The sequence below is a fragment of the Lottia gigantea genome, assembly GCF_000327385.1.
Source record: "Lottia gigantea unplaced genomic scaffold LOTGIsca_8, whole genome shotgun sequence".
Classification (NCBI taxonomy): Eukaryota; Metazoa; Mollusca; class Gastropoda; family Lottiidae; genus Lottia; species Lottia gigantea.
The window spans coordinates 1,713,327-1,740,860 of NW_008710662.1; the positions used below are offsets into that span (position 1 = coordinate 1,713,327).

Genomic DNA, 27,534 nt, shown 5'->3' on the forward strand with positions numbered 1-27,534 from the left:
ACTTGGTAGTGGAAGGTTTATTAAATGTTTTAACCCCCAAAGTTCAAGGGAGGCAAAAATTCAGCTTTATCTGCTGGAATTCCAAATTAAATCAGATCTGCTTTAGGAGCAGTGATGTCATCATTTTAAGAATATATTGAAATAGCAGATACTCCTTTCAAACTTTGATCTGTTCTGAAGCACATTTTGCACCGATCTGACTGTTTATGAAAGTGTTTTCAAATCCTTAGGTCAAGCCTAATACCTTGGCATTGAATTAAAACGCTAATTAGCGATAATTGAAGATGTTCTTAAACAACTTATGCACCAAGTGAAGTCTACTTACAATGCAGTTTTATTATCAGTACACTCAATGATTTAGTTATCAAAATTTCATTGATGTGATCTATAATTTGATTTAATGTGTTTTTTGTTTTGTGGTCTTTTTTTTAGAGATAAGTACCATTCGGTGATATGAAGGATGGAAACATCAAACTATCTTTTGAGCTAAACTGTACAATTTCAACTTCCCGGGCTATCAGGTTATGCTAACCTACGAAGATCGTTCTTTACACAAGCGCGAGTTTTAACCCTTATCAGAAATACATTAAGAATGGGTATATAAATTCAGAAGCTACAAACCGACGGCAATAATAGGTTGTCAAACTGTAAAATAACTTCAAGTCTATGTTATCTATTATTCACAAAGAAACAATAATTTCAACTGCTGCCAATTAGTTAAACAAAGGAATGCACAATGAACTATTTTTGAAGATGTGTATAAACAAATAGAAGATATAAGGTTCTCCCGTATCTTTACGCCTCTCATAAATTCTACTCCCACAACCCAATTTATCGAGCATCACCTGTGGTCAGTTATAAATAAGACAAACATGAAAGTCAGAAAACATGATAATTCCATCAAAGAAAATTGATAAGATAATTAAGAATCCAGGTTAAGCTGTTACCGATAAGAAAAAATAAATTTCCGTTTCATTTGCCAATAAGATAAAATTGCAGAGCTATTACCAAAGGCAAAATTTCCCACATGTTAAGGTCATAAAATTCCTAATTACCTTTCGAGTTTTTGTTAATGTAATCTATTTTTATATATTTTTTTGAATTCATAGCAAAGTTATGAATGCTTGAAAAATATCTGATAAATCTTGGATTAATGACAATCACCAGGAATGTCATCATTTACCTTTGAATTTGGAGGTAGGATTGACATAAAGTGCGTTAAATCAAACGTATTAAACAATGAATCGAGGCCATATTTGGTACTGATTGAGCAAAATCTCGCGACAATTAGGATTCGAAAAGGTACACACTGTGTGACAAAATTTTTAGCACAGGTTTTGGCGCCGTTACTGAAAGTGAAACAATACATTTATATGGAATTGCAATTTTATCAGAATGTTTTACATTACAGTGATATAGTATTCTACAGGCAAAGATATTTGAGCTCATTTGTTGACCATTCGCAACGGAATGAAGAACAGTTTATTGTGTTTGCCTATTGATTGAGATTATATAACACTAATAATGTGCTCATTAATTCTTAATGTTGCCTAAAGCACATTATGAACTGCCTTTGTTTATGTTCGATTTGTTCTAGAATGTGTATCTGTACTTAACTGTAGTCAAGTTGGAGAGCTTGAAACACGATCACGCATCTGATCATTAATAGAATCGCCTGTCTGATAATTCTATTAAAATATGACAAGTCTGTAGCCATCTGAGCATCTTTATATCATAAATCATCTAGCATCTAACCTTCACCTGTCATCATACAAAATACTTATCTCCAAACCTTCATTGGATATGACAACTTCATATCATAGCTGTCAATAAAGGCCATAATCCCGATACGATTGTCAGAATCCTAGCTAATTTCTGTTACTTCAATATTTGTGGTGGACAAATACACAACTTTGTTTGTAGGCTAGAAATGTAGAAATAAATGCAGAAAGAGTTTAGATGTGCTCAGTTAGCAAATCTATTGTAACTAACGTCGAATATTCATTTGGATATAAATACGGTCGTACTGAGTAGCACTAACTGATAATAAATGATGATGATGGCTTTATCATATCTTGTATTAGTCTAGCAGGACGTGTTCACGCTTGAAGAGGGTCTTCCGTCTTTTCCAGAAATTTTTAAGTTACTATGTTCATTAGTACTAACGATCGAATTCGTTGCAATGATTACGGAATCTAATTTCAAGATAATCATATGCAGAAGCATGAAACTACAATTCACAGTGCATTTAGGCGGGATATAAAAATACTTGTCGATCTGTAAGTTTCTGGCAACTCAATCGGGCTTTTTTGTTCATATATTAAGCCAATTCAGCACGTAATTAAGATATTTATTTTGGCATTTAGTACACTCAGAACGTAAAATGGTTGTAATCAACTCTCTATAGAATAGCTGACACAGTTTCAACATTGTGTTACTGTCTAACAAGTGACTTGCGCGTTTCAGTTCATTCATATGAAAGTTTCAAAGGGGGTTTTTCACTTCGGAAGAGAATTTTATTTAGCTATTAATGTATTTTCAGTATTTTCAGTATTTGTCACCTATATTGATTATGATTAAACGAATTTTTGTCTTGAAACCCGAGTTTTATTAGGGATATCCCCCTATAAGACAGCTCTATGTGGGATACTCTATTTCGCCTATAAAACATTTATAGAAAAAGTAACGATCGTGTGAAGTATAAACAATGTGAGTTTTTCAAGTTATCACCCTTCTTCTTCGGTGTGAGCAAACCAATGTTTCCTGTTCGTTGTAATTTATCCCGACGCTTGACCTTACACCTTACGTCACAAAAATAGGGGTTTCGTGCTTAGAAAGAAGGTACTTTAAGTTCGCCACTTTCGGCTATGACGTTCTCATGTTGACATTTGGACACACATAATATGGAGGGGCTTCAGAGATCAATTGACAGTCTAGGCGTTTAACGATCTCATTTCTTGACATTTATGGAATGATTAAGGACAAATATTTAGATGTGGCGGTCGATCGCAGCAGATCTCAGAACTGAATTCAAAGCATGTTTGATTGCGCAATGCTGAACCGCACGATCCCAAAGGATCCCGAAAGATCAAAAGAGAAACTTCCATAGAATGACATTCAAAACCATTATTTCTATTATTAGTCAATGAAAAAAAAATTGAAGAATCATTAACATTATATATTAAAGGGGAACAGACAAAGGTTTCCGACGTCTTTGAAACTTTGGTAGAAATAATACAATCCGAATTATTAATGATAGTAGCTAGTCCCTGGAGGCATTAAATTCAGAAATAGCGATTTAAGTTGAAGAAATGATTAATATCGTGTTGTCTGGATCGTAATACCCCTTAATTCATTTCAAATAGATTAAGTAACCCGATAAATTTTATGACCAGGTCCATTAATGAATTGGTATCGCAACGAAGCAGTGATTTAATTGAGCATGCTCCTTCTAACTGTATTCCCTGGGGCAATACGAATTCCGTTAAATATTTGATTTGAATCTTTTCACGGTCACCTTAAACTGAAACTTTAGAAATACATCAAAGAATCTATAGAAAATCCAGTTCCCTTTTTTTTATATAAAAACAGTGATATGTTACCAGTACTTACAGGGTCGCTACTTATCTTTTCACCTTTGGTCCATTAATATTCCCTTTCAATACAGCTTTTGGGGTAGACAACTGCAAACTTCAGACTTTGATTGTAGGCATATTTCAAAAAGGATAATATCGTTTCCTTCGTGTGTCTGTTTTTCTTTCGACCTTCAATTGACCTCCAGTTTTTTGTCATTTTCTTCAATAACAACCAATGCAAATGTAGACCCTTTAAACGTCCGTCCAGATTTCTTGTACACACGAAAGAGGCTGTAGTTTTTACCGATGCATTGACCAGTGTTCTCCAATTGCTAGTAGGAATACTCGTCATAATATCTCATCACGCAATTACACGGTTAGTGATAGTCAGCTGTTATACAACTTCTGAGCGTAATTAACATTTGGATTACAATAACATTTGTTGCTCTATATTGTCAGTATCTTATGTGTCAAATAGGGTCGGCATCGGAATAGGTGTGTGTATTCTAATAACCTCCGACTGCACCTTTTTTCTAAAAGCTTATTTAGAGATAGATGGGCTGAAATTTTAATCAGACTCAAGAGGGTGTGACTTAAGCAATAGAATGCGTTTAACTCTTTTTAAAAAGATAAAAGATTCTCGTATTTAATCAAAACATGTCTAAAAGTGCATAAATAGTGATTCCACTATTATAAAAACTGACGTTTCTGGATACAATATTGATTTGAATGTTAAGATGAAATTTAAAACTTGTACCGAATCTAAAACATATACATGTATCATAAAAAGACGTGTTATGTAAGATGTATGCCTCCTTTCAGTCGTGATTGATTTGGATTAATGCAGTCACTGTCATATTGAATCATTTCAAATTTTGCTATTGTAATAAGGTCTTAATTCAAGAACATCGTTTTGATAACAACACCACAAAGATTTGATGTACTGTACAATTTATCATTTTTTGCTGTTAGCTGACAATTGCAACGAGCGATGGTGATGAGTCAATACCATAATAGCACTGTCTTTACAAGTCATAAAGTAAAGATTTCTAATAAAACAATAGGACAATTTTTCAGTCTAAGAATTTAAAGAGATAAACAAAATAAAAAGCAACAATGTTTTTTATTACAATGAAATGACAATAATGAATCTATTTAAAACAAAATCATACGTGAACAAATATCACGTTTAAAATGGGCGTAAATTGTATAATCTGTTTAAACTACAATCCAATTACTTCTGTTTATAAATTCAGTTCTCACTTCGTTCAAACCTGGAACAGAAAAGAACGGCGCTCGACTTTTGCACATATGCATACTATTTGCATTTTTTCGTCCTAAATAAATGTGTCGTTTTAAAAATCGATTAAGATCTCTGTTACACTTTCAAATCTCCATGTTCTTGAACAATTATAATTTCGTATTAAGAAAGCTTTCAGTAAAATAATTAAGTCATTTACATATTTACGGTAAATTAGAACTTTTCAGAAACTGCTTATAGATATGAATAAAGTTATATTAATGAAGCATAAACTAAAATGAAAAATAGTTGCCAATTTCTAATTAATAATAAATCGATGTATTATGTAGAAATATGTAAAATTCCCAGCAAGTCGTTAGGCTGATTGTTAGAATATGATTTCTAAAAGATAATAGAAAAGCTATTTATTGATAAAAATCAATATATCATTCAGTTGGAATTATTTAAAACAACATGTTAAGAATCCACACAATTTTAATAGGGAAGCAACCCGAATTGCATGCCCTGTGTGTTTTTTTTTCATTAGAAATAAGTTGTTTACATGTTTGATTTGTCTGAGCCTCTTGAAATTCTCATTGAACTGGTTTTTCTATTGATAATGGAAATGTGTTTTTAATATTTTTCATATGAATTATCCAAAGTTTCTTATCAATCCGTTACTTAACTCTTAGGCACCTGGGAGGACTTATGAAGACGGAAAACCTAAATGAAAAAAAGCTTCCAACTCACGATGAGACATTAATGTACTTGTGTAAACGTATTTTGTCGGCACCCATGTCCACCCGTCCGTCAATCCGTTCACATTTCCTCTTAAACGCATCAATAGTTTTTTTTTCGATTTAAAAAAAAATGCATGTGTATTCGCGCATAAACCTTAAAAACAGTCAAAATGGAATTTTAAACCCTGGCGATGCAAATTACTGTGATCTCGCATTGCGAAAATGCTGAAGCTCTTTTTTTTCAGGAATGGTCAAAAGTTTGGCAGTGTGTGACAATTTTTAATTTCAACCTCCTTGTTTAACCCAATGATTTCGAAAAGCTGACATGCTAAAGTTGCTTTAGTGACAGTTTCTCCATTCACAAACCACCTTCCCACTTGGTTGTATTTGTACGTGTCGACATTTTCAATTTATGATGGTGTCCATCTGAACGTGATTGAATTTGTTTCGAAGGTTTAACAATCTTTTGTTAAAGAACTGCAAACACAGATGTAGCTCATTTGATGTGTAGTATGAAGAACACTTTTACCTCTATCGTGAATACATCAGATGTAGAACAATCTAGAATTTGGATATAGTGGGCGATTCTTCTGGTTCATTTTGGTAAAACTCTACCGATCGACATTTATTTCAAGTACCACATAAAGTCACAATATAGATATAATTTTGCAAAAAGTCTAAATCATGATAAGCATGAAAATGAAATGCGTGCAATTTCAAGGGTGTATCAAGAATGACGGAAACCATTAGCGAAATATAGAAATGTTCTCTTCCATTTCATTACAATCTAACAAACCAAACATATTCATGTATCGGGCTTGAAAGTCATTTCATATTTGCCCAAAGACTTCTCCGGATTACGTGACTTATTCCCATAATCAACATTTTATTGATAATCCGACATTAAGTCATAATCAAGAATAAATATTGCAATATCCGGTGAAGAACTTATATAAACTTGTTAGTCTGTTAAAGAAGTTCTTGTGTTACATCACACCATGTCACATGAAGAATCGAGCACATTTTTATAATAATTTCTGATTATGCTTCACTTGAATCAAGCGAAACATGACGTGGTAAACATACAATAAACACGTACGTCAGTGAAACAATACATATATGGAATTTCTGCTTACACATGTCCGAGAAATAAATATTAATTGATAATGAAATATTAACATGATAAAATATGTAACTAATGTAACAAAGGCTTAGACGAGTCAGCTAGTCATTTCCACCTTCGATACAAAGGTAGATCCCCGTTTTGGTTCCCGAAACAAATAGATTGTAATCTGAAATACAATCGGGTTGTTTATCTACCACCGGAAATTATCACAAATTCGAATTTTCCAGAAGTCCATTTTTCACCGATTTATTTTTCGCGAACAATTTCTGGTTAGAATAAATGGCCACGGTAGTTCCGGTTCCTACGGAAGGCGTCGAGCGAAAGAAACTCAAGTCATTAGCATAGTCGTTTCCAAGGCAACAACGACATAATGTTCTCTTAAAGGCCTGTCGGTATTTCCTTGACATCACATTATAAAGTATAGGATTTACAGTTGAACTAACAAAGTACAATACACCTGAAATATAAAGATACATTTTTTTAGTTCCGTGACCCAATGGAACCGAAAGATCTCCAGATCTGATAAATCATGCACCAAGGGTAATTTTCAGAAGTAATTCTTATATTATTTAGATTCAATTATCTTATTTTCAGAAAAGTATTTGATTGATATAATTTGATATTGATAATGTATTGATTCATCAAGAACTGGAGATCGTCAGTCTACCGAGGTGGAAAATTAGGCATGCCAAATTATTATTTCTTTTCACGGCATATACTGAAGTGAAGCGGAAATCTTTTGGCAAAAAACCGAGAAGCAAAACAATATGTAATACACAAGGAAATGAAACCTCTACGAAGTCGAACAATTGGGATGTTCGATATTTAATAAGGAGCCAACACGGTTTTGAGATGGCCGTATTCTACTGATGGTCATACTCTAATAACACAAGCTAAAGGCTAATGTGCAGAACTAACTTTGGATCTCAATGAATTTGTAAAATGTTGTCAAATTCATTCACGTCGAAGTGACAAACTACGTTTTACATTCGTGCTTCAGATAACGTAAGACATATAGTAACCGGTTATGCAACATGTAACAGAAAAAAAATACACATTAAGAGATGTTTAAGCCAGCACAGAAAGTACAGCGAAGAGTTTTTCGTGAAATTGAGCGGAAGAATATATACACCAATTTCAGTTGGGATTTACGCCTGGTCGGTTTCGGAAATTGGGTGGATAAATTATTTGATTACATTAAGTAACAATAAAAGAAACTTGAATAACATGCACCAATCTCACCCTGGCATTATTATACTTACCAGATACATAAAATAACCAAGTTTGTATTTCTAACAATCGATTCGTCCATTGGGAAACATAGCTTGTCATTAATCTCTGAGCGTGGAATGGAGCCCAACATAAAAAGAAGGCAATTACTACTGCAACTGGAATATAAAAATAATAACATTAAATTAGGCAAATAACAATTTAATATAATTATCTTTGGCTGCAAACAAATATCTCGTAAATGATGACGTTTTTATTAGCTATTTACATTTTGAGCTCTCGACAAATTAAAAAAAGCGAAAACAATAAATGGAAGCCAAGAAGAAGCTTTTAAGACAAATTAACCGGTTGTTAAAAGGCGTTATTGCGCCAATTATCAGAATACCCGATCTTTCAAGGGGTGATAGTTGGACGCATTTGCACATACTACAATTAAATATTAAAGGACCCAAACACTGAAGAACGGCACTTATATATCCAACAATTGGCCAATTAGCCATTAACTCATAATGGGGGATTTACACGAGTTTGAGCGAAAATGTCACTTACACCTACACATCAGATCTCTTACTTCGTGTAGGTTAAATTCGTGCGTTTCAGTGAAGTGGCAATTTGGAACTCGATACACTTGACATAGCTTAAACAACTTATTATAGTATCAATCTTCAATGGATACCTTCACGCGATGTAATGCATCGTATCCGGAATACGAGTTTTGACATAGTCTTATTAACCTCGAAAAAGTATGACGATTTGGGGTGTGATTTGATCACGATGGATATAATGTATCACTTAATATTGATATTTCAGTCTGATAGTTAAATAGATCGACAATGAAACAACTTTGATCCTTGTTATGTCCTTAGATACTCTCTAGGACTGACTTTCGAATCTTTTGAAATTTCGTCCTTTCGTTCTAAATTTCCGTAATTGTATAGTTACAACCCAATCTTAAGTATAAATTCCATATCCATCTCGCCTCCACCTCTCTAATATCATCTAATATTATTTTATGTCCTTGAAGCTTTAAAATTATAACCTATATGCCTACACTGTATATACACTGGTCAGTCACCATCCACATTATATTTATTTATGGTATTATCGCACTGTTTCTTCACTTTGTATTTACTGAATTCATTGAAATAGGTACTACATGTATTTCTCTAATAAAATCATCTTCACGGGAAGAGGTTTTACAGAAGCAGTTTCTGTCTTGTTATTGTGGCCCATTATGTATGTTATATTGCTTTATGTGTCATTGTATCTTTGTTAATAAGTACTGTTTAAACTAATGTTGTCGTAGCCGTATGTTAGTTAACATTGTGTCTGTTATAAGACTATTGGCTTCTTTACAATCAATAATTTTTCCAAAAGAAAAAAAAAAGAAATGGGAAAATTTGGTTGCATTAGAATTGACATATTCTGTTTGAAACAAGCCTTGTCGTGATTAGAAATATGTCAATCTAACAAGTTTGTTAATGCTTCAAGTCTAGACAACCGTGACAACTAACAAGTACATTTCCGTGCTTTATTTAAATAATTTGAACACTTCTGGAAGTTTTACTTTGGAACCTACTTCATAAAAGCAAAACCAATTGATAAATGACAAAGGAAAATGAACTGCTTTTATCATTCTGGAGAGAGCAGTATTAAATTGTTCAAGATTAATTTCTTAGTCATTTATAAGTCACCGAAAGTACTATAGTACTAAGCAGAAGTAGGTCACTTGTTGTAAGGTACATAACCATCAGATACTTAGATCTGATGTTGGTTTAAATGTACAGAATTAGCATACATACCTAACATTTTCAGCACGGCTTTTCTTGCATTCGATGCTTGTATAGCTGCTTGTTTATTTTTATTATTGTCAATCCCCAACTGAGAGTTCCATAATTCAACACCAATTAATATATACACTATAGAAATAACTATCATAGGAATGATAAAAAACGCAAAGGTAGAAAACTGAAACATGTAACTCATACCAGATCTCCATTTAGCAGGTATATTACACAATAAAGAATCTGTCAATGGTTCACCTGTTTCCGGATGAAGCACCTCGTAAAATACCCGAGTATGAACAGGATAAGGCAAAGCACAGAGACAGGCAATAATCCATACAGAAATGATGATTTTTACAGCTCTTGATAAACTGGATAAAGATTGGGATAATAATGGTCTACATATGGCCACGTATCTCTCTGCTGTAAAGGCAGTTATAGTTAACACTGAGGCATATGACGTCATTTCCGATATAAAAGATTTCACAATACAGAAAAAGGTGCCGAATCTCCAAGGATAAGCTTCCCATATACTGGACACATCTGGAGGTAGAGCTGAAATGAAAAAAAAGGAACAATTAAAACACACATTCAAAAGCCACATTCGGGTACGAGGATCAACATCCTAAAGAGCATATTGCATGGACATCAATTTGGAGAAAGTTCTACACAATCATGTATTTTGCACTATAACATATTATTTGTTTCTTGAAGACGCAATATCAGTCGTATATCATTGGACGTGGTGCTTTAAGGCAGCCGTTTTGGAATAAATACATATACTATGCGTTTTTTTGTCATATTTTTTTTCAATTTTCATACATGTACTTTATTATAGTACTGTGACTCATTTTTCCCAATACATACGGTAGGGCGTTCACCGTCTTCATTAACCCAATCTGATGCAGTTAATTAGTGAATAAATCTCTTTCTTTTCTGTTAAATTTCATGATCGAGATTAGAATATTGGAATTGGTTTGACAGACTCGGTTCTCACATTATGTGGTTTTCTGAACTGGGTTTTTATCAGAATAGAATACTACGTAAAATTATTGTCAATTATAGAATTCTAGAAAAACTTTCATTTCCAATTTGCCTTTTTTCTTATGCACTTGATATATTTCATGTTTGTAACTATGCTTTTGAACGATTTTATAATTCAAATTACATATTTTGTCTTAAACCACAGGTCTTTTCTGGCCATAAGTTAGAATAATTTTGGCAATATTTGTTTGTTTTACGATATTTTTTCTTGAGTTTGTCAGTTACAGTCTATGATTTGTTGATGAATTGGACCGTTTGACCAGTTTATTTGCTTAAAGATTTGGGGCAAATATGAGAACAGATCAAGTATCTAATTATTTTTGTACGCAGTATGAATTGTTACTAACAAACCTGAAATATTAGTCTGAAATATGAAATAAGATTCTTGTGTATACTATGTTACGAATGTATGTAAGAAACAAGGTAACCGACATTAACAGAATCAGCAAATTGAGTAGAAAGCCATACATCAAACCAGCAAAAGAAGACTTTGTGATAAAAATGGCTTTGTTAACTGTTTTGTTCGTATATAATAATTGTTTACGACGCTAAAAAACAAGAAAATATTTTGATGAGTGATTTTCGAATTGCATAGAATATTGCAATATTACACAACAAATAAAGTCGCATGTTTCTGATGCACTGTCTTTAAAGGGATTGTAAGGATGTTTTTAAATCGGAAACCAGTTAGCATCGATATACACCATTTCAATTTTGATTTAGACCTCAGTGGTTCCTGAAATTCCACTAAAACTCAATGTTTTATGACGTCACTATCGCAACGGACATTTAAGCAGATTTTGAAACATTACTAAGCAACAATTAACTACAACAAAGTAGATGTTTTCGTTCCAACTGGCACTTATTACACTGAACGTGCGACGTCGGTTTGGTAACTTGCAAAGCAACCCTACTGCATTATTTACTCACAAAATGTAAGTATTTTTCGAACATTAAGAATATCAATATTATTAACTTTAACTCTTTACACAAGCAATTAAAATCATAAAATAGATACCTGTCAAGATTTAGCAGAGTTTAGTTAATAGTTTTAGTAGTTAGGTTTTGATGAATTAGAGCTTGAGTAGATCTAGAATTACACTTAACAGAATAACTTACTCGTAACTGATCATAATTCAAAGACCAGGTGTAACCAATAATATTCAAGATTTGTTATGAAACTTAGGATTAGACAATATCCACGATAAGGCAATTTATAAGATACTTAAATCCATGAGATATTATAAGTTATAGAGGGGATATTAAAGTGATCATTGGATTGAAATGCCGTGAACTTAAACATTAGCAGAACTAGTTTTTGCGATTGGTTTTTAATAGAAACCCTCTTTTCAACTTTTAATTTCTTCAGCAAGAAGTGAGAACTTGGTGATATCAATTAAACCCGATTGAAAGATATCAACTAAACCCGATTGAAAGATTTCAGCGAAACCCAAAGCCGACGCAGCTATAAAGATTGTCAGCAATTAAGGAATATTGTGGATAAAACAATTTTATTCCTGTAAGCACGGAGGTGTTATCTAATATTTTATCGGGTTTGCCTTTGCTCTCGAATATCAAATCACGCTCCTTAATATCAATTTATGTATATAATCTGTATTAACTTAATAAATCCACAAGTTATTTTAATGACATCCCAAAAGCAAACAGTCAACTCGTGACATTTAAAACAATCATTTTAATGTTAAATTAAGTTTTTGTTGAAGAGTTGGAAATTCTAGAATGTCTGTACTATCACCAGGGAATTATATCTCTCGGTTAACACAGGTGTAATTCTTGAACGAATGTTTAATTCCAACCGATAGTTTTGCAGGTTGGAAAAAACAAGCTTTCTATTTCAGTCTGTTAGCTAAAGTTTCCGCCTGAAGCCGCTAATTGATGAGGTACGGTTTCTGGTGCGGTGTACATTGCGGGACCGTTAAAAATAAAAGTGAATACATGAGGTATGGGTCCGGATACGGTCGCTACTACTAATTTCTACTGTATCGATAATCCCGCATTGTACACCGCATTTCGTATATTCCCACCTTATTCCTACCGCTCAGACTTAACATTGATATTTTCACTTTTGGTCAAAATTTTTTCTGGTGACTATACATTGTAACGGATCGTATGTGTAGTATATTGTAAGTAAAGATGTGACGACTATTTGACACGCAGTTTTACATTCAGTTGTTTTAATGAGGCAATGTTACTCTACTTCTTAACATGTTCTAATAGAGATACCATTAAGAATTGTGAAAATAAAACACGAAATACTCTGCACGCTACGCTTCCACATTCCAGAGATTTAGAATAAGCCAGCTAGCAGTACGTTGAAAGGTACAATTAGACCATTTGTTGAGTCTATTGTTTTTAACAGATTGGCTTAGTCCTATCAGGAAAAAACCATTAATTTCACTAAAGCAAATGACAATTACCGGAAATACCTGTCAATAACATCGTTTATCAAATTAATATAATATTCTTTCAAACAATATTTATGATACTGTGTGGTCAGATCAGTATTACTAAGAGGCATTAAGTACGGGATTAGCATAAGCCTCGGCTCCTTTCGAAACCTCTTTTTGGCATAAAATCAATCTCAGCAGAAATAAGATATTGTTTAAATTATAAGTAAAAAATTTCTCCGCACATATCGAACGTGAAGGCGCTTTATGTTCATAGTGAATGAGAACATGGTTACGATTAACTTATTTACCGAAAATTCCATGATAGACCCAGTTTGTCACTTGCTTGAAGGATCACCAGGAAGTGCTTTGAGAAGAACGAAGTAACTCTTCTAAGCTGACTCTTATCAGCAATTTCCAGAACAGCTATTAAAACCATTTCTTCTGTGTATCATTTATTTTATTGGCATATCTTCTTTGATAGTTATTTATCAGGTTTTTTTCGAAATTATGTGGTAAATTTGTTATCAAACACTTCTCTCACCATTGTTTTTCTTTGTTTTGATTTAATTTGAAAATGCTATTATTGATTTTCTCTTGTTTATTCAAATTTTATAAATCCTTAATTAAAATTCTACAGATATTTGTTTAACATTACATCCCACAGTCTGAATCAACGAGCATTCAGAGGTCTCCAGAAATAGCTAAGACAAACAGAAGAAAATATTGCTAAGAATTTTATGACTATTAGTAAAGATAATGTTTTTCTTTCATGTACCTTTAACCTGTGTCGATTTAGTACATCGAAAAATGTAATCAAAGGAACAATAGTTGTAATACTGCTTACAAATCACTGATGGAATGGTGCCAAAATGCCAGAAGTTTACAAGATAATCAGGAATCGTTATGATAGCATATTAAAATCTCATATTACTATCTATTCAGTGCTTTCTGTTCAAATCTCAAGATTGCGATTTCTAAAATAAACACAATCAAAGACCTTTCGTTTCACCTCTACAGAAAGAATGGAAGTTGGAGAAGAATTAACACCTTGCTGAGTAATTGGAGGACGTTTAAGTACTCCTAAGATAAAGGGTTATGTCAAATACCATAGATTTGATAAAAGTACATATTTTGATAAAGTGGTTTATTGGTTTTAACATTCAAGTTCGTCATTTATCTTTTTTTACTGATTTAAATTAGAAAATGCCCGATTGAGTCGTGGGAGTTAATTGACAAATACAAATCAGTTTATTCAATCTATTTCTTTGTATTTTTTCTAACACAAAGTTAAAGTGATCAGTTATAAAGAATGCAGTATAACAATATCTTTGACGAAAATATAAAATTTCTAGAAATCGACGTAATTCATTTGGTAGTAAAATCTTAAAGGGATTGTAAAGATATTTTCTAACCTATTGTATGAGTATATGTACATTTACACCATTCCAATTTTCTGATTTGTGTAGTTCTCATAAATTTGGGAAGAATTTACAAGATAATGAATTATCAAATGGGTTAAAAAGTACCTGCGATAGAAAAGTCACCATTCTTGCCAAGTACTTCTTAGTACAGATCTCGGACAGAAAGTTACAGGAAAAAAGATACATCAACTGTGTTGAACTTTCACGATGTGAATTCGCATACACCGGCGTTCAAACCAATCACAAGACAACATTGGACAGCACAGGCAATCGAATATTGAAAATATGTGTGTTTACACTTGGAACAATTACGCTCACATAACGTTTGCTAGCGTATAGCGGCGTTTGACTGTGTCAGAAGCACAAATCCACCTTTATATCACAATATATGTAATCATCATAATTATGTTAACTTTATTCCTTGCATCAGAGCGAATCTTTGAACGTTATTCCGTATATCACGAAGATATCTTGGACTATATTTTTGGAAGTGAAGTATTTACGTATTTAAAACCTTTACCTCAAGCCGTAAAGTTGAAATCTTACAACAAATACTTACAAATCTTTAATAAATCAAGAAAAAATGTTAAATCGCCAGGATATCAGTGACTAGATTTCATTACATCATCTTTATTACTAGGACGTATTTTTAAAATAAACTCGAAATTGGACCTAATAGCTGATCATTACACGATAAGCACGAGATAAGAAGTACTGTTGATGTTAATGATTGAATATAACATATTACTTGATAGAAACTTAAATGTTGGTATAACTTGAACCAGGTCGTATTGGTAACAACTTTAAACGGTCCGAACAGCTCACGGTCCGAACAGCTTGAGAGGTGCCGAAGTCTACTTAACGAGCAAGGATTGTCAAAGACCGCAAGATATTGGATAATAGTTGGATTTAAGACAGCGCCATGTTCATTTTTGTCTGTAGATGCAAATGGCCTGTCTCTTGCAAAACCTTTCATCGACCTGAGTGGTTGGAATCTGAAACCACAAATAAACCAAGTACTTACGATCCGAACCGCAAAACGAAACCCGATATCCCGAAATATTGGTAGCAGCAAATGAACTTTTACTTGAGGAAGCACATCAATCATAAGTGAATAAGTATTTTATAATGAAAAGTGGTATCAGGTGTCTAGAAGAGTAAGCATACTCTGCCAAGTTCCTTCGATATGTCGAATTCTATGGTTTCCGATTATTTGAATCGCATGATGTGCTCATCTTGAAGGCGAAACAGTTTGAAACTTAAACATTGTCCTGATTTCATATCTATATATCATTTTAAAAGTGAAAACACTCTTAATATTTATTAGAGTGTATATTTATAAAACGTAGATAAACATTCCAAGAACATCAACAATTAAATAAACCTAATTTCACGCTTTTTCATAACAGTAATAATTTAACTGGTAATCTTCGAACGTAAAGATTAAACAAATTTCAGACATCACAAAAACAGCACAACCATTATCATGTTACTTAATAGCCGTTTAAAATAAAATAAATACGGGTGTTTCCTCTGCATTGAAAAACAGAGCAAATCAAATTTCAGACGCGGTGTTCTTAAATTTTGTAAATATTGAACAGTCTTGATAAACGTATTTTCATATTGAAAGATAAGCAGAGTTTTTCGTTAGGGCAAACATTGGCTCTAAATTCAAATGTTGGTTAACATTCTACTATTCTGCACCAAATAATTGCTAATAAATCTGGGCAACGCAATACAGTATGCAATGAGGGAAATTTTGCCAGGACATCGGTGTTAGCCTACTCGATTTTATATTTCCAACTGTCGAGGGATCTGTAACATGTACAGCCCGTGCCACATAAGGCATCGGTTTATTGTCTCATCCAATAGACGTTTTTCCATGCCAACCTCTACAACCTGCATCAGAGAGGTGGGAACCGGGCTTATATTGTTCAGCTTGTGAAAAATGACTGATTTGACTTTGTGTTACCCCAGTATTTTTTCTCTTCTAAATGGTTTTGTGATAATGGGGCGTGTATCTCTGATAACCACAGTTCATAACTGGTGAAGAATTTCTGTTTTATCAAAGGTTTGAAAATGTTAAATGTTTCTTTCGCTTTAAGCCTGAATTTTCGCGTTTTATTCCACGCCAACTGTTCCTATAAAAGCTAGCACTTGGTCTTTGAAGTTTCAGTGCGAATTGGTTTGTGAGTACGACAGCCACTTTTAGATTGTGATGTTGCGTCTTAAGTAGACTTCTAAGACGGCCTCTGCAACATAAGTACATGTATCGCTGACCCAACCTTGTAGGTGAAAACCAGGATCAGGAAGTCTCACGTGAACGAGGCTTTAACTCTGAAGCAAATATCTTGAGAATGAATGCGGCTTCAACTTCTTTTATGTCTTAGCCACACTAAAGTCATTATCGAACAGTTTAGCTTTAACTACCATTTTTATTTTAACCAAATGCACTGACTGGAAACTCTCAAACTATAAATATTGTGATTGAACACGCCAGATTTTTCTCTCGAGCTTGTTATTAAATTCTAAACAACACAGTTGCATTATTTTAAGAGAGAAAACAGACCACTAACATAAAAGACTATTATAGTATTATTTTACCCAAAATATTTATCAGTTAAGACATTAAGACCGATAAATACGATCATTAAACCCAAATAATATTTGTTGTCTTAAACTGCTTCATTTAAGCTGCGTGTGTCTGGATTGCACCGGAGTTTTTATTAGATCTGCAGTAGTATTGTTTCCACGCAATTTCAAACTAGTTTCAATTGAAATAAACGTGAGTTTTACGTCCTATTTTTTTTTTATCTGCTTGAGTTAATGAAGAAAGACAGTTAACGACCTTTAGTTGGCAAGAAGGAAAATTTGCCAGAAGAGCCACATTATATTTATCCCTCATCTTTGTGTAGGGGTTCCATTGTATCTTCTTATCTGCATGACTAAACGCTTTTTCCCAAAGCAGTTCCTTCGACTCGCATTAGTAACTTGTAACTCAATCAAAAATAAAAATGAAATGAATGGAGTTTTACGTCCTACGTTTCACTTAATCAAAGCAGGCTTAAAACTAGCACAGTTGGGTGAAAACTAGCAAGCTATACTAGATACTAGTCCTTGAAACGCAAGTGTATCAGGATCCTCTACAATCTTGTGCACCATATGAAAAGAAAATAATTATTGGGACAATGAAATTCAAAACCCGAATGGAAATAAGATCAGTCAAAGTTGGGTTAATCGTTAGAAAGTACCAGTGGGGAAAAATAGATGCTGAAGATACATTTTGAAGGTTTTTTAAAGTTTTAACTTGAAAAGCTCAGTTGTATTTTTTGCAATCTTGAATGAAAGGAGTATATATCATTTTCTTTAATGACAAGTATATTTGTTTCACCTTTATGTTCATTTTGTAATTTAATGGTAATTCAATGAAGCTGGAACAAACAACATAACAACATTATTGCAGTTTTTCATTTTCATAAGAATTTCCTATGATCGACTTAAAAATTACAGTATGTTTTCCCGAAGCGAACATGTGCTGGTTGTTAAATTGTGTGATTTGACACGAAATTGTTCGATATAGTACAGACTGAAGGCATTTATAGCAGGGATAATTCAATTTTCGTTTTGCCTTCTTCAAAGGTAACTGGATATGAAAGAAATAATAAAAGTTGTTAAAAGAGTGCGGTAATTAATGTCAATTGAAATCTCTTCACAATTCTTTAGATGTTGTGATAAGTTTTTGTATAATGAATTAATTGCATTTTAATGGCTGAATGATTTAAACTTTTTTAGGAAGTAATTAAACTCACGTGAAGATATTACTCATCATGATGTATGCACAAACTATGACTGCAACAAAATTAGAATTTGGCACATACATTATGCTCAGTGATGTTATAGCGAAATGTTTTAAATTAATTCCGCCCCAACCTTGGCTTATTCCCAAACTTGAATTGGTGAAATGGCAAGAATGAACAAAATCAGATGCTGATAATGATTGCAAAGCTTGACATTTCTAATTTTGTGTAGACTTAGTTACATTTATTCAACCGATACTAAAAATCAAATGAGCGGATCAAAGGACAAATGCAACTCTCAACCACCCGAGAAAAATTATTTTGTTGTCCACGAGTAACAAAGTCAATAGTTGGTAACTTGAGAAACGTCAATTGATGGTGATACATCAGAATATTTATCTCTATGCAAAGTACTTTAAAAGACCTTTAAGCACAAGGAAAGATAAGTTTAGCTATTTGAACTATAGAAATAAACTACTTGTTCCAGTAACTTCATAAATGATTCTCATGAGTCCTGGAGGCTAGCTGACAAATGTGTGAAATCTAATAGTTTTAAAACTCGAACAAGCATCGTTTAAGAGTCCTTTTTTTAGTTTCATTATATCTATTGCATATTAAAATCCGCTATAATCGAGTAAAGATGATTTTATTTTAATGACTTAATTTATTCTTGACAGATCGACAAATTGAGGGGTTGATTTCAGTCTTGAACTTATATAAATAGTGTACGAAAATCGCATAATTCTTTCAAAAATATCTGAACGACTCGTCTTTCCAAGTTTCAAAAGCGGATAATTCTGGACACACGTGGATTTGAAGGCTCAAATTTCGACAGTGAGCTGTGAACACTATTACTGATGGCTAAGAAATTCCCATTTCTGAGACTAAAGTATGATTGGTCAAAAATGGCGTTTCTGTCTCTTTACAATAAACAGCTATACAATTAAAATTATAAATAGAATAAATTTATGTCTTTATTGTGAAGCTATTTGTTAAGATTTTAATAATTATATTAGGGTCTATTGAAGGATTCCAGCTGAACTGGTCACAAAACCTATTGAAATGTTGATTTCTTTGACCCATAATTGAAACCAATTTATTCGCTAATTTGAGTAATTTCAGCAAGGCTCATGCCGATAGATGCCACCAGTTACCGTCACGTTTTCAGGTTCTACTTTCCTTTTTGAATCTGTGCGACCATCAAGTTGATCGTATTTCATTGTTGTCAGTTCAATCTGAGATATATTCTTTGGATGAGAATGTTTCGGATTTTTGGTGCATACCTAACAATAGTGAAGTAACCCTTTTATATGACTACACAATACTATCGTTGTGTCAAGCATAACGTGCTTATTAACTAGACACCCTAGTATTGAATGAGATAACATGTGGTCAGGGTCGCAAACTCAGTGATTTCCGATGGAAATCCATCTCAGCTTTTTAGGATTTGTAATTGGCACTATGTCGCTCAGATCAACAAACAATTAGATATGGCATTCATGGACCTCTAAAGAAGTAATATAATGTACATGTCACATGGCAAAATTCACTTCGTACAAGAAAACCTTATTACAGAAAAGACGATTACCAAATTTATTACACTTACATATATTGTTTGGTCAAGAAATCTATTTAGCAATTGTTTTAGGTTTGTGCTTTATTGGTTGATCTTTCAATAAACTCAGATTACTATTATTAGACCGTTGTGATCGAAGAAAAACGCCAGTGGTTATTACTTCAAACTTCCTTCTCTAATGGTAATTTTCTCAATAGCGTGTTGATAAGAGTTTCAGTCCGCCTAGTAAATACAAAATACATCTAAAATATAATCCCCGGAGGAGTAAAGCGTGTCGTATTAAATCTATATCACATTAGCTTATTTACTTATTGATTATGAATTTCCGAATTTTGTTGTCCCGAAGCCACCTTGACGAACCTCCTACACTCGTTAAACTACTAATGTATTAACGTTTAGAAGTTGAGAATCGTTTTGTAAAAAGGTTGATGAAGATGGATGTTCTTTTGTAGTCTCCCACACACGACCATCGAATAAAATGAGTAAGAAAGCTAGGCAATGGCCTGACATATTGCCCCACACAGCAAGGTCGCCGTTAGATACATAATGTTGATGAAAGATGTAGAGAAAAGGATTTTATTTAAATTTGTCAGTGGGAACAGATTTAAAATGCCAAAGGCCGATGATGAATATGGCTTTATCACAGAAGGAAATGTTCAGTCCTTATTTCAATGATATTATGTAAATGCATGACATCGATTGGTGTAGTTATAAAAGCTTTTCAGTCTCAAGCATTGATGAACGCAATAGAAATAATTGAAACTGCCGTGTAGTAAAACAATACCAAGAATGATAAGGTTAAACCACTAGAGGGATCAAATTATCATTCTAAAGTTAACACATTACTTCTTATTTTCGATTATTTTGATCTGGGGTCTCTCATGAGAGTCAGACGCTTGCTCGTTATTTTAGAGTTCCGGGTTCGATCCATATATATTAGGTCGTCATTATAGGATTACATAAGGATTAGACAAAAAAACGAGACACCTGTATTAAAATTCCTCGGCAGTTGAATCGAAAAAAACCAAGGTGAATGCTGCTGATGGTTTGATGAACTTGAATACACCATCCTCACTCATAATTCCAGTCGACCCAGCTGAAAACGGGTACAGTCAATGCCAAAAGCTAGTAAAAATGATCTTTTGTGAACCTAAGTTGCTATCCTTGTAAAATATAGTTGTTTCTTTCTTTCTATCGCACATGCACACTGCATGCTGTTGTCCAATCTGGAACAGAATATTATTTCGATTATCGTTAAGACAATGTATTATCTGTAGTGATTTGTAGATTGTAGAATGATTTGCCGATACCATGCTCATACGACAATCTGTTTGAGAAAGAGGACAAAGTGATGGACTTAAAGTGTGTATATATCGATGAGATCTATGACATTGGCTTAGCATATTAGGAAGAATAATCGTATATGTATAATAAATAAATGTATGTAATGTGCATATTAATGATCTAGAATATGATAGTAGCGTGACATTGCAATTATATAAATATGTCTAAGCTTCTAATGTACATCATTTGTAATTCCCAATCAAATGGTATACGAGATAGTCACAATCTAACCAAGAGTTTGGAAATTTACAGGAATCACGGCCGTTGGACAGGAATTAGGATTCGTTTAAGCTAATAGAAGTAAGAAGTGATCCCTATACACTTTGGAATCCTTTTAGATTAATATATTTAGTCATGGCCAAATAAATTTCCAATTTAACAAAAAAAAGCGACAGGGAATAGAGCTGTTAATTTCAACAATGTTGATGATGAGTATGATTAAAATAAAGTCCCCTAAAAGACTTCAGTAGAGCATACGTGACATTTAAATGACATTTATTAATTATGTTGCGTTTCTTCGTACGACAGTTTTGCCAGTCTCTTGTGTTTCCTATAAGAGTTGGAGGTATTTTGAAAACCTCAATATATTGATGGAAATTTAAATGTAATATCTGGACAGTTGATACTGACACTGTGTGAAGGGCTTCTATTCAATTAAATTTCAAATTTAATATAAAATGAAAAAGATAGTATGTTGAACTCGTAATTTATTTTTACTGTACTTTGTATTGGTGCAAGGACGTGACTACCAATTCAACTGAAATAATTTTAAAACATTGAAGTTTGTTAACGCCTGTATAGTGACGGAATCTTCAGAATTTCAGACGTACACAGCCTATATTCCATCTGACTACTTTGCCACTTTTCCATGTTAGTCCCTTGTAAGTGCATCACTGATAGACGATTCAGGTTGTAACAAAACACGATACTCTTCATAATATGCCTAAGAGAGTCCGTATTCTCGGCGAGTTTTCAAATAATTTCATGAACCACAGCGGCTATTGTGATACCTTGCTCATTATTTGATATAACTCGGGCATCACACGGTAGGCAAATTAGGCAACGGGTTGCCTAGTATTTATCACTTCGCTTATACGAAAGATAAAAACCATTTGCAGATATCAAACTCATTTCAATTAGTTTAGATAGTAAAATGACGCACCAGTGCATAGTGCAGCTTCAGTTGGTTGAAGATCTCGGAAGCTTCGCTACTCAAATTAAATTCATTTGATCACATTCTGGTTTTATCTATTCGCAATGGCATTACATACGTCTTATTTAACTTTAAGACAGACGTATCGGATTCATTGGTTTTAGGAACAATAAATCGAACAGTCATTGCTGTCTACTTGTATTGGTACTTCATCTGAAGAACTCTACCTTCGGTTTCTCATATGATTTCTTCTTCCCATAAAACTGTCTACTTTCAACGATCTGTCTTATACGACAACGATATCATCAACATATCAGTCAGTTTCAAGCAGCCTTATCAATGAACATAAAAGTTTAACATGAGATATCTATATAGAGATGTTTGATATGTATTAATGTTTTCTTGAGACCTTTGATAAACTGTTAAGAAGTTATAGGAAGTTATATTTATCTTAATATTTGGTAATGGAATTCAGTCATTATCAGATACATAATACCCCATTCTTTCCCAAGGTCGCATTAAAGAGACATAATTTCTTGTGCGTGACTATAACAATTTTGCATGCAAGATATATCAAGCTGTGTCAATAACAGATCTTAGCTAGATTCCGTTTTATACGTTTTTAGGATCAAAATTGTTTGGAACTTTTTAAAAATTAATATATGAATAACAAAACGAACCCCATAGTCTAGACCATTCTGGAAATAAGATAAAAATCTATTATTTGCCTTGTACAGGAGATATTAAAACTTCTCTGCTTCAGTTACAGACATATTAATGTCAATGAAAGAGTTTTATTCTAGATTGATGGTCATAATAAAATTCAAGTATCAATTCCTAGCTATCTATTATTCAATCAAGGAGGTAGAAACAGTATCGCATACTACGTAATGATCAGTAATGAGCACTAAGAACTAGTTTCATTTCCACAGAATAAGGCTGATTACGATTCTGAAGGATTTTGCCTACGATCTGAATGACACTTTAAAGACCAATAAAAGACAATTAGAAATAGCGGAAATGTGTCCCTGATGATTTGCATCAATTGTGTTCATGTTAAAAATACTCTTGGCCTTGATGTATTTGTCATTTAAGTTGGCGTTTGCATGGACAGTGTTAAACACAATTCCCCCGACTACAAGGATATATAATATGAATAATACTGTCTGGAACATGGTTACATCTGATATTAATTGCATTTATCTGTGAAAAGTAGCCTGTGTTGTATTATTCAAACAGGAATGGTGTTCTGTCTTTCTAGATATACGTGTATCGACATTTTACAAACCCCCAAAACAGAAAAATGGAAATCTAGGGTTTAAACGAAAAAATGCCAGTTAGACAAATAATTATTAAATATCCCATAAATGAGACTCCTACTTTTCCTGGCGCACAAAAATATCATACATGGTGCCATGGTTAAGAAGTATTCTAAATGTAGGCTTTAGCTTTCATACCAAATTTATCACCATAAAAACGAAATCTAAAATGCTGTCTATGATTTACATTTTCAAAAATGTCTTATTCTAAAATGCGATATTCTTAACATATTCAAGCTATTTATAGAGATACTTTATATGGTTCCTGAACGAATACCAATATTTTTTTTTTACATTTATTACGGATATTGTCGGTTAACCGCAAGCAGTGCAGTTAAGATAAGTAGCAGGGATGACAGTTACAATTTGACAGTCCGGATGTGGTATTAACAAATGGCAGTAAATTTGACCACCAATTTTATTCTTGCCGAAGGGAAATAGTATTCGAAGGACAAGGTCATTAGTTTAATACAAATATACTAGTTATAGTACCAGTATCCATACCATGTAATGACGATATTAATAACCTTTGCTTAATTATGTACATACAGATTACATTGTTGATCTATGAACTGTCTTCTTAGGTATAACAGTAATTCCCTTTAGTCAGTGATATTTGGTACATGATTTATTGTATTTCAAAAGGGAAAATGAATTAAAGGTTTTAAACCTAACGACCATACAATTATACTTAGGGTTGTACTGTATATCCCCTGTATGGTCTCGATCCTAATCCATATCAAGTAGAACATTTCAAAACAATTTGACCCACTATGGACTGTGGCGTTTCCACCAATCGGAAAATTTCGGAAAAACCAAACAAGAAAACTTAGAACGTGGTAATACCACCAACTTTGTTAAAATAATTATGCTCAATAGCGCGGGAATAACTGATTACATAACAGTAAAGGTTATGACACATTGGTAGAATATTTCCTGGATTTCGTCGCTTGTGAAATGTCAGTCGCTATTTCCTACGTAGTAGCTACAGGAGTCGATAAAGCGTGGTTTCTAATCTTGGAAATGTTATAATTACCTTTATCAGACAACCAAGAATTTGGTGTATCAGACATATCTAACATCTCCATTGCACATTGATAAAGTTATCAGACTGCGACTCCTTGGGGAGCATGTTACTAATTTTATTATTAGGTTTCGAATAAGGCGAGAGTGTTTCCTTCAATATCAATGCTGGTACCAAATTAATGTAACAAGGCGATGATTTGTTCTTATCATATAGTAGCATATACCACAAGCGGAATTATTGAGTTTCTTTCACGATATTACCAGATTGAATTCAGATTCCTTGATTCCCAAGTGACATGATGTAATATCATGGTGGTGTAAAAACCCAATCAATCTTTATATAATCATAAAGTAATATTCTCTATACTTAATTCGTCGATTCCAGCTTACAATTATATGGCCATTTAGCTTTATTTCGCCATATGCTAGGGCGGCTGGGATTATATAGTTTATCAACAAACATTACCTGTTATATTCCAGGATTTCGAGTTGATTGACCCAGTATCAGAGTGGCATCAGGTGTTCCGGAGAAGTGAGCGTGTCCTGTCCTGTTTTTGTACTTCATGTCATTACAAATTATATAAAAGTATGTTTATAATCAATCCATAAGATTCATGATGGCGCATTAAAGTAAAAGTACAAAGTTATACATGTAACAGATGAAATGTAATGCGAAGGAAATGTTATACATGTAACAGATGAAATGTAATGTGTTTGGATACTGGCCCTCTTTAAGGTGAACTGACAATATTGCGAAAGAAGTTTCACTTCCGAAACACGATGTAATAAACTAACTGATCCGACGAGATGTTAATAAAACATAAATAAAAGCCATCATCGACTTGATTCTCTTTGGCTATATACATAGTATCATATTTAAGTCATTTACATATATAACCTGAAACAGTCTGTGCCATTTTTCATGCTCCTTTTAAACTTGATGCTAACGACATTGTTTCATATTTAATGTATTTCTTCCTCTGCTATTTCTTCACTCCTACTCATTCCATTAACAGATCTGATGACAAATGCAAGATGGAAATGCGCCAAAGGATCATGTTGAAAAAATAATAACAATAACGGTACATTATCTCGGTTACATGAAACATTAGCATGAAAATAAAATACTTGGAAACTCTTTTCAGTCAATTCCAGTCCGCGAGTGTTTGTTAGTGGATAATAGAATAGGTCCCGACTAACTGAATTATCTGAACAAAGATATATTGTCGCTCTGCTACATTAGAGACTGTTTCCTTCACTCTTAAGAATATATCCTTTGTAAGATTATTATGTAATAATTAAACAATAACATGATCTCTTCGTCAAGATATTAATATTGGTATGTATAGATTCGAGCATTGACATAATCTTTTGACCTAGACCAATCGTTCAAGTTAGCATTTGATGTGTGGAGCAGACAATAAAATAAATAAATCAATACAAAAAGTTAAAAAAAAACACTTGAAATAAATAAATCAATACATAAGTCCTAACCATCAACCAAAATAAAATGTCACTGACAAAGATTAAAGAACAGACCTATCAACAAAGTGAATCAACAGACAGTGGGTTTTCGTTCTGAAGGTGAGGGAGAGAGAGCGGAGGAGTCATCACAGAAAACCACGGATGGACCTCTATGTATTGGTTAATAAGATTGTTCCTCTGACTAGATACGGAATTTGATGTTTAAAAAACACAGTTGAAAGCCATATTTAGCTTCTATTGCTACTGTAATCTATGTTCTATTCAATAATGATCTTCATGCTAGAGCTAATTAGCGACAGAATGTTGTCAATTAGATTTGATTGTTAGATCAGACGTAACACACGATTCTACTAAATGGTTTCCGCTTTGAACACGTTTACCGACAAATTTCCTGTGAAGAGAACGCCTTGGATCAATATGTCAATTGAAATCAACGCTTTCCGATGCGAGGGCATTGAACAGACTACATATAATAAGGCAACAGTTTACACTGGGTGTATCTGAGGAGAATGAAATTGCTACTTCTTTTAGACACATTTCCGTTAAATTATTTTCTTTATTGTTTTGTTTTCTTCATTCTGTTTGTATTCTATTGAATTATTGGTGTACGTGAACTGATTAAAAAGGTTTTTGTTCCACTAAATGGCATGCTTTAATTATAACGGATGTTCATTGGAGCAAATCAAGCCAAGTTAAATACCTACATTATAGAAGTGGTTATTACATCAATCTGTTGAATCGCAAACATCACCATCTTACATACCCAACAAATCACAGATGATATCAAATGTGACTTAAACCAGGACAAAGACTTCACTGTCATTCGCAGCATTGGTATTAATAAGCATTAGTGACAAATTTCTCAATTTTTCTCAATAAACTATGCTAGTGGAATAATTTCTTTTGCAAAGTTGGTGGCCAGAATTCGCCTTGAGGACAAATTTATCACAAGGCGACGAAAATGAATATGGATTTCCTGGAATTAGCGCTAAATGTTGTACACTTCCGGGTACAGGCTAAACGGATCGACTGTCTAATACATGCCGACAACTTGACATTTTTGTTAAAATGAACAATAGTAATTTCCTCATCGATATTCAATCGTCTATTGATAACTACAGACGAAATATTTGTCAGTTATATTGTAGTGTGAGTTAGTGGGTGTCAAGAGACTCTACTAGTTTCCCGATAGACTATTTGTTTGGCAAAATAATCAGCTTGAGGATAGCTCGAGAATTCAATCACTTGGTATTATGTAAATCA

The 27,534-nt window shown here is 33.3% G+C and overlaps 1 protein-coding gene across 1 annotated transcript in view; it reads right to left on the reverse strand.

Moving 5' to 3' along the window:
- Window positions 1–7,028: 7,028 nt before the first annotated feature.
- Window positions 7,029–27,534, reverse strand: part of LOTGIDRAFT_91538 (hypothetical protein) — a gene marked incomplete at both ends in the record, with an annotated part of 52,932 nt that continues 32,426 nt past the window's right edge. The window contains 3 exons of the mRNA XM_009066921.1: window positions 7,029–7,138; window positions 7,944–8,069; window positions 9,714–10,250. Coding sequence (XP_009065169.1) covers window positions 7,029–7,138; window positions 7,944–8,069; window positions 9,714–10,250 — 773 coding nt within the window. The remainder of the gene's footprint in view (window positions 7,139–7,943; window positions 8,070–9,713; window positions 10,251–27,534) is intronic.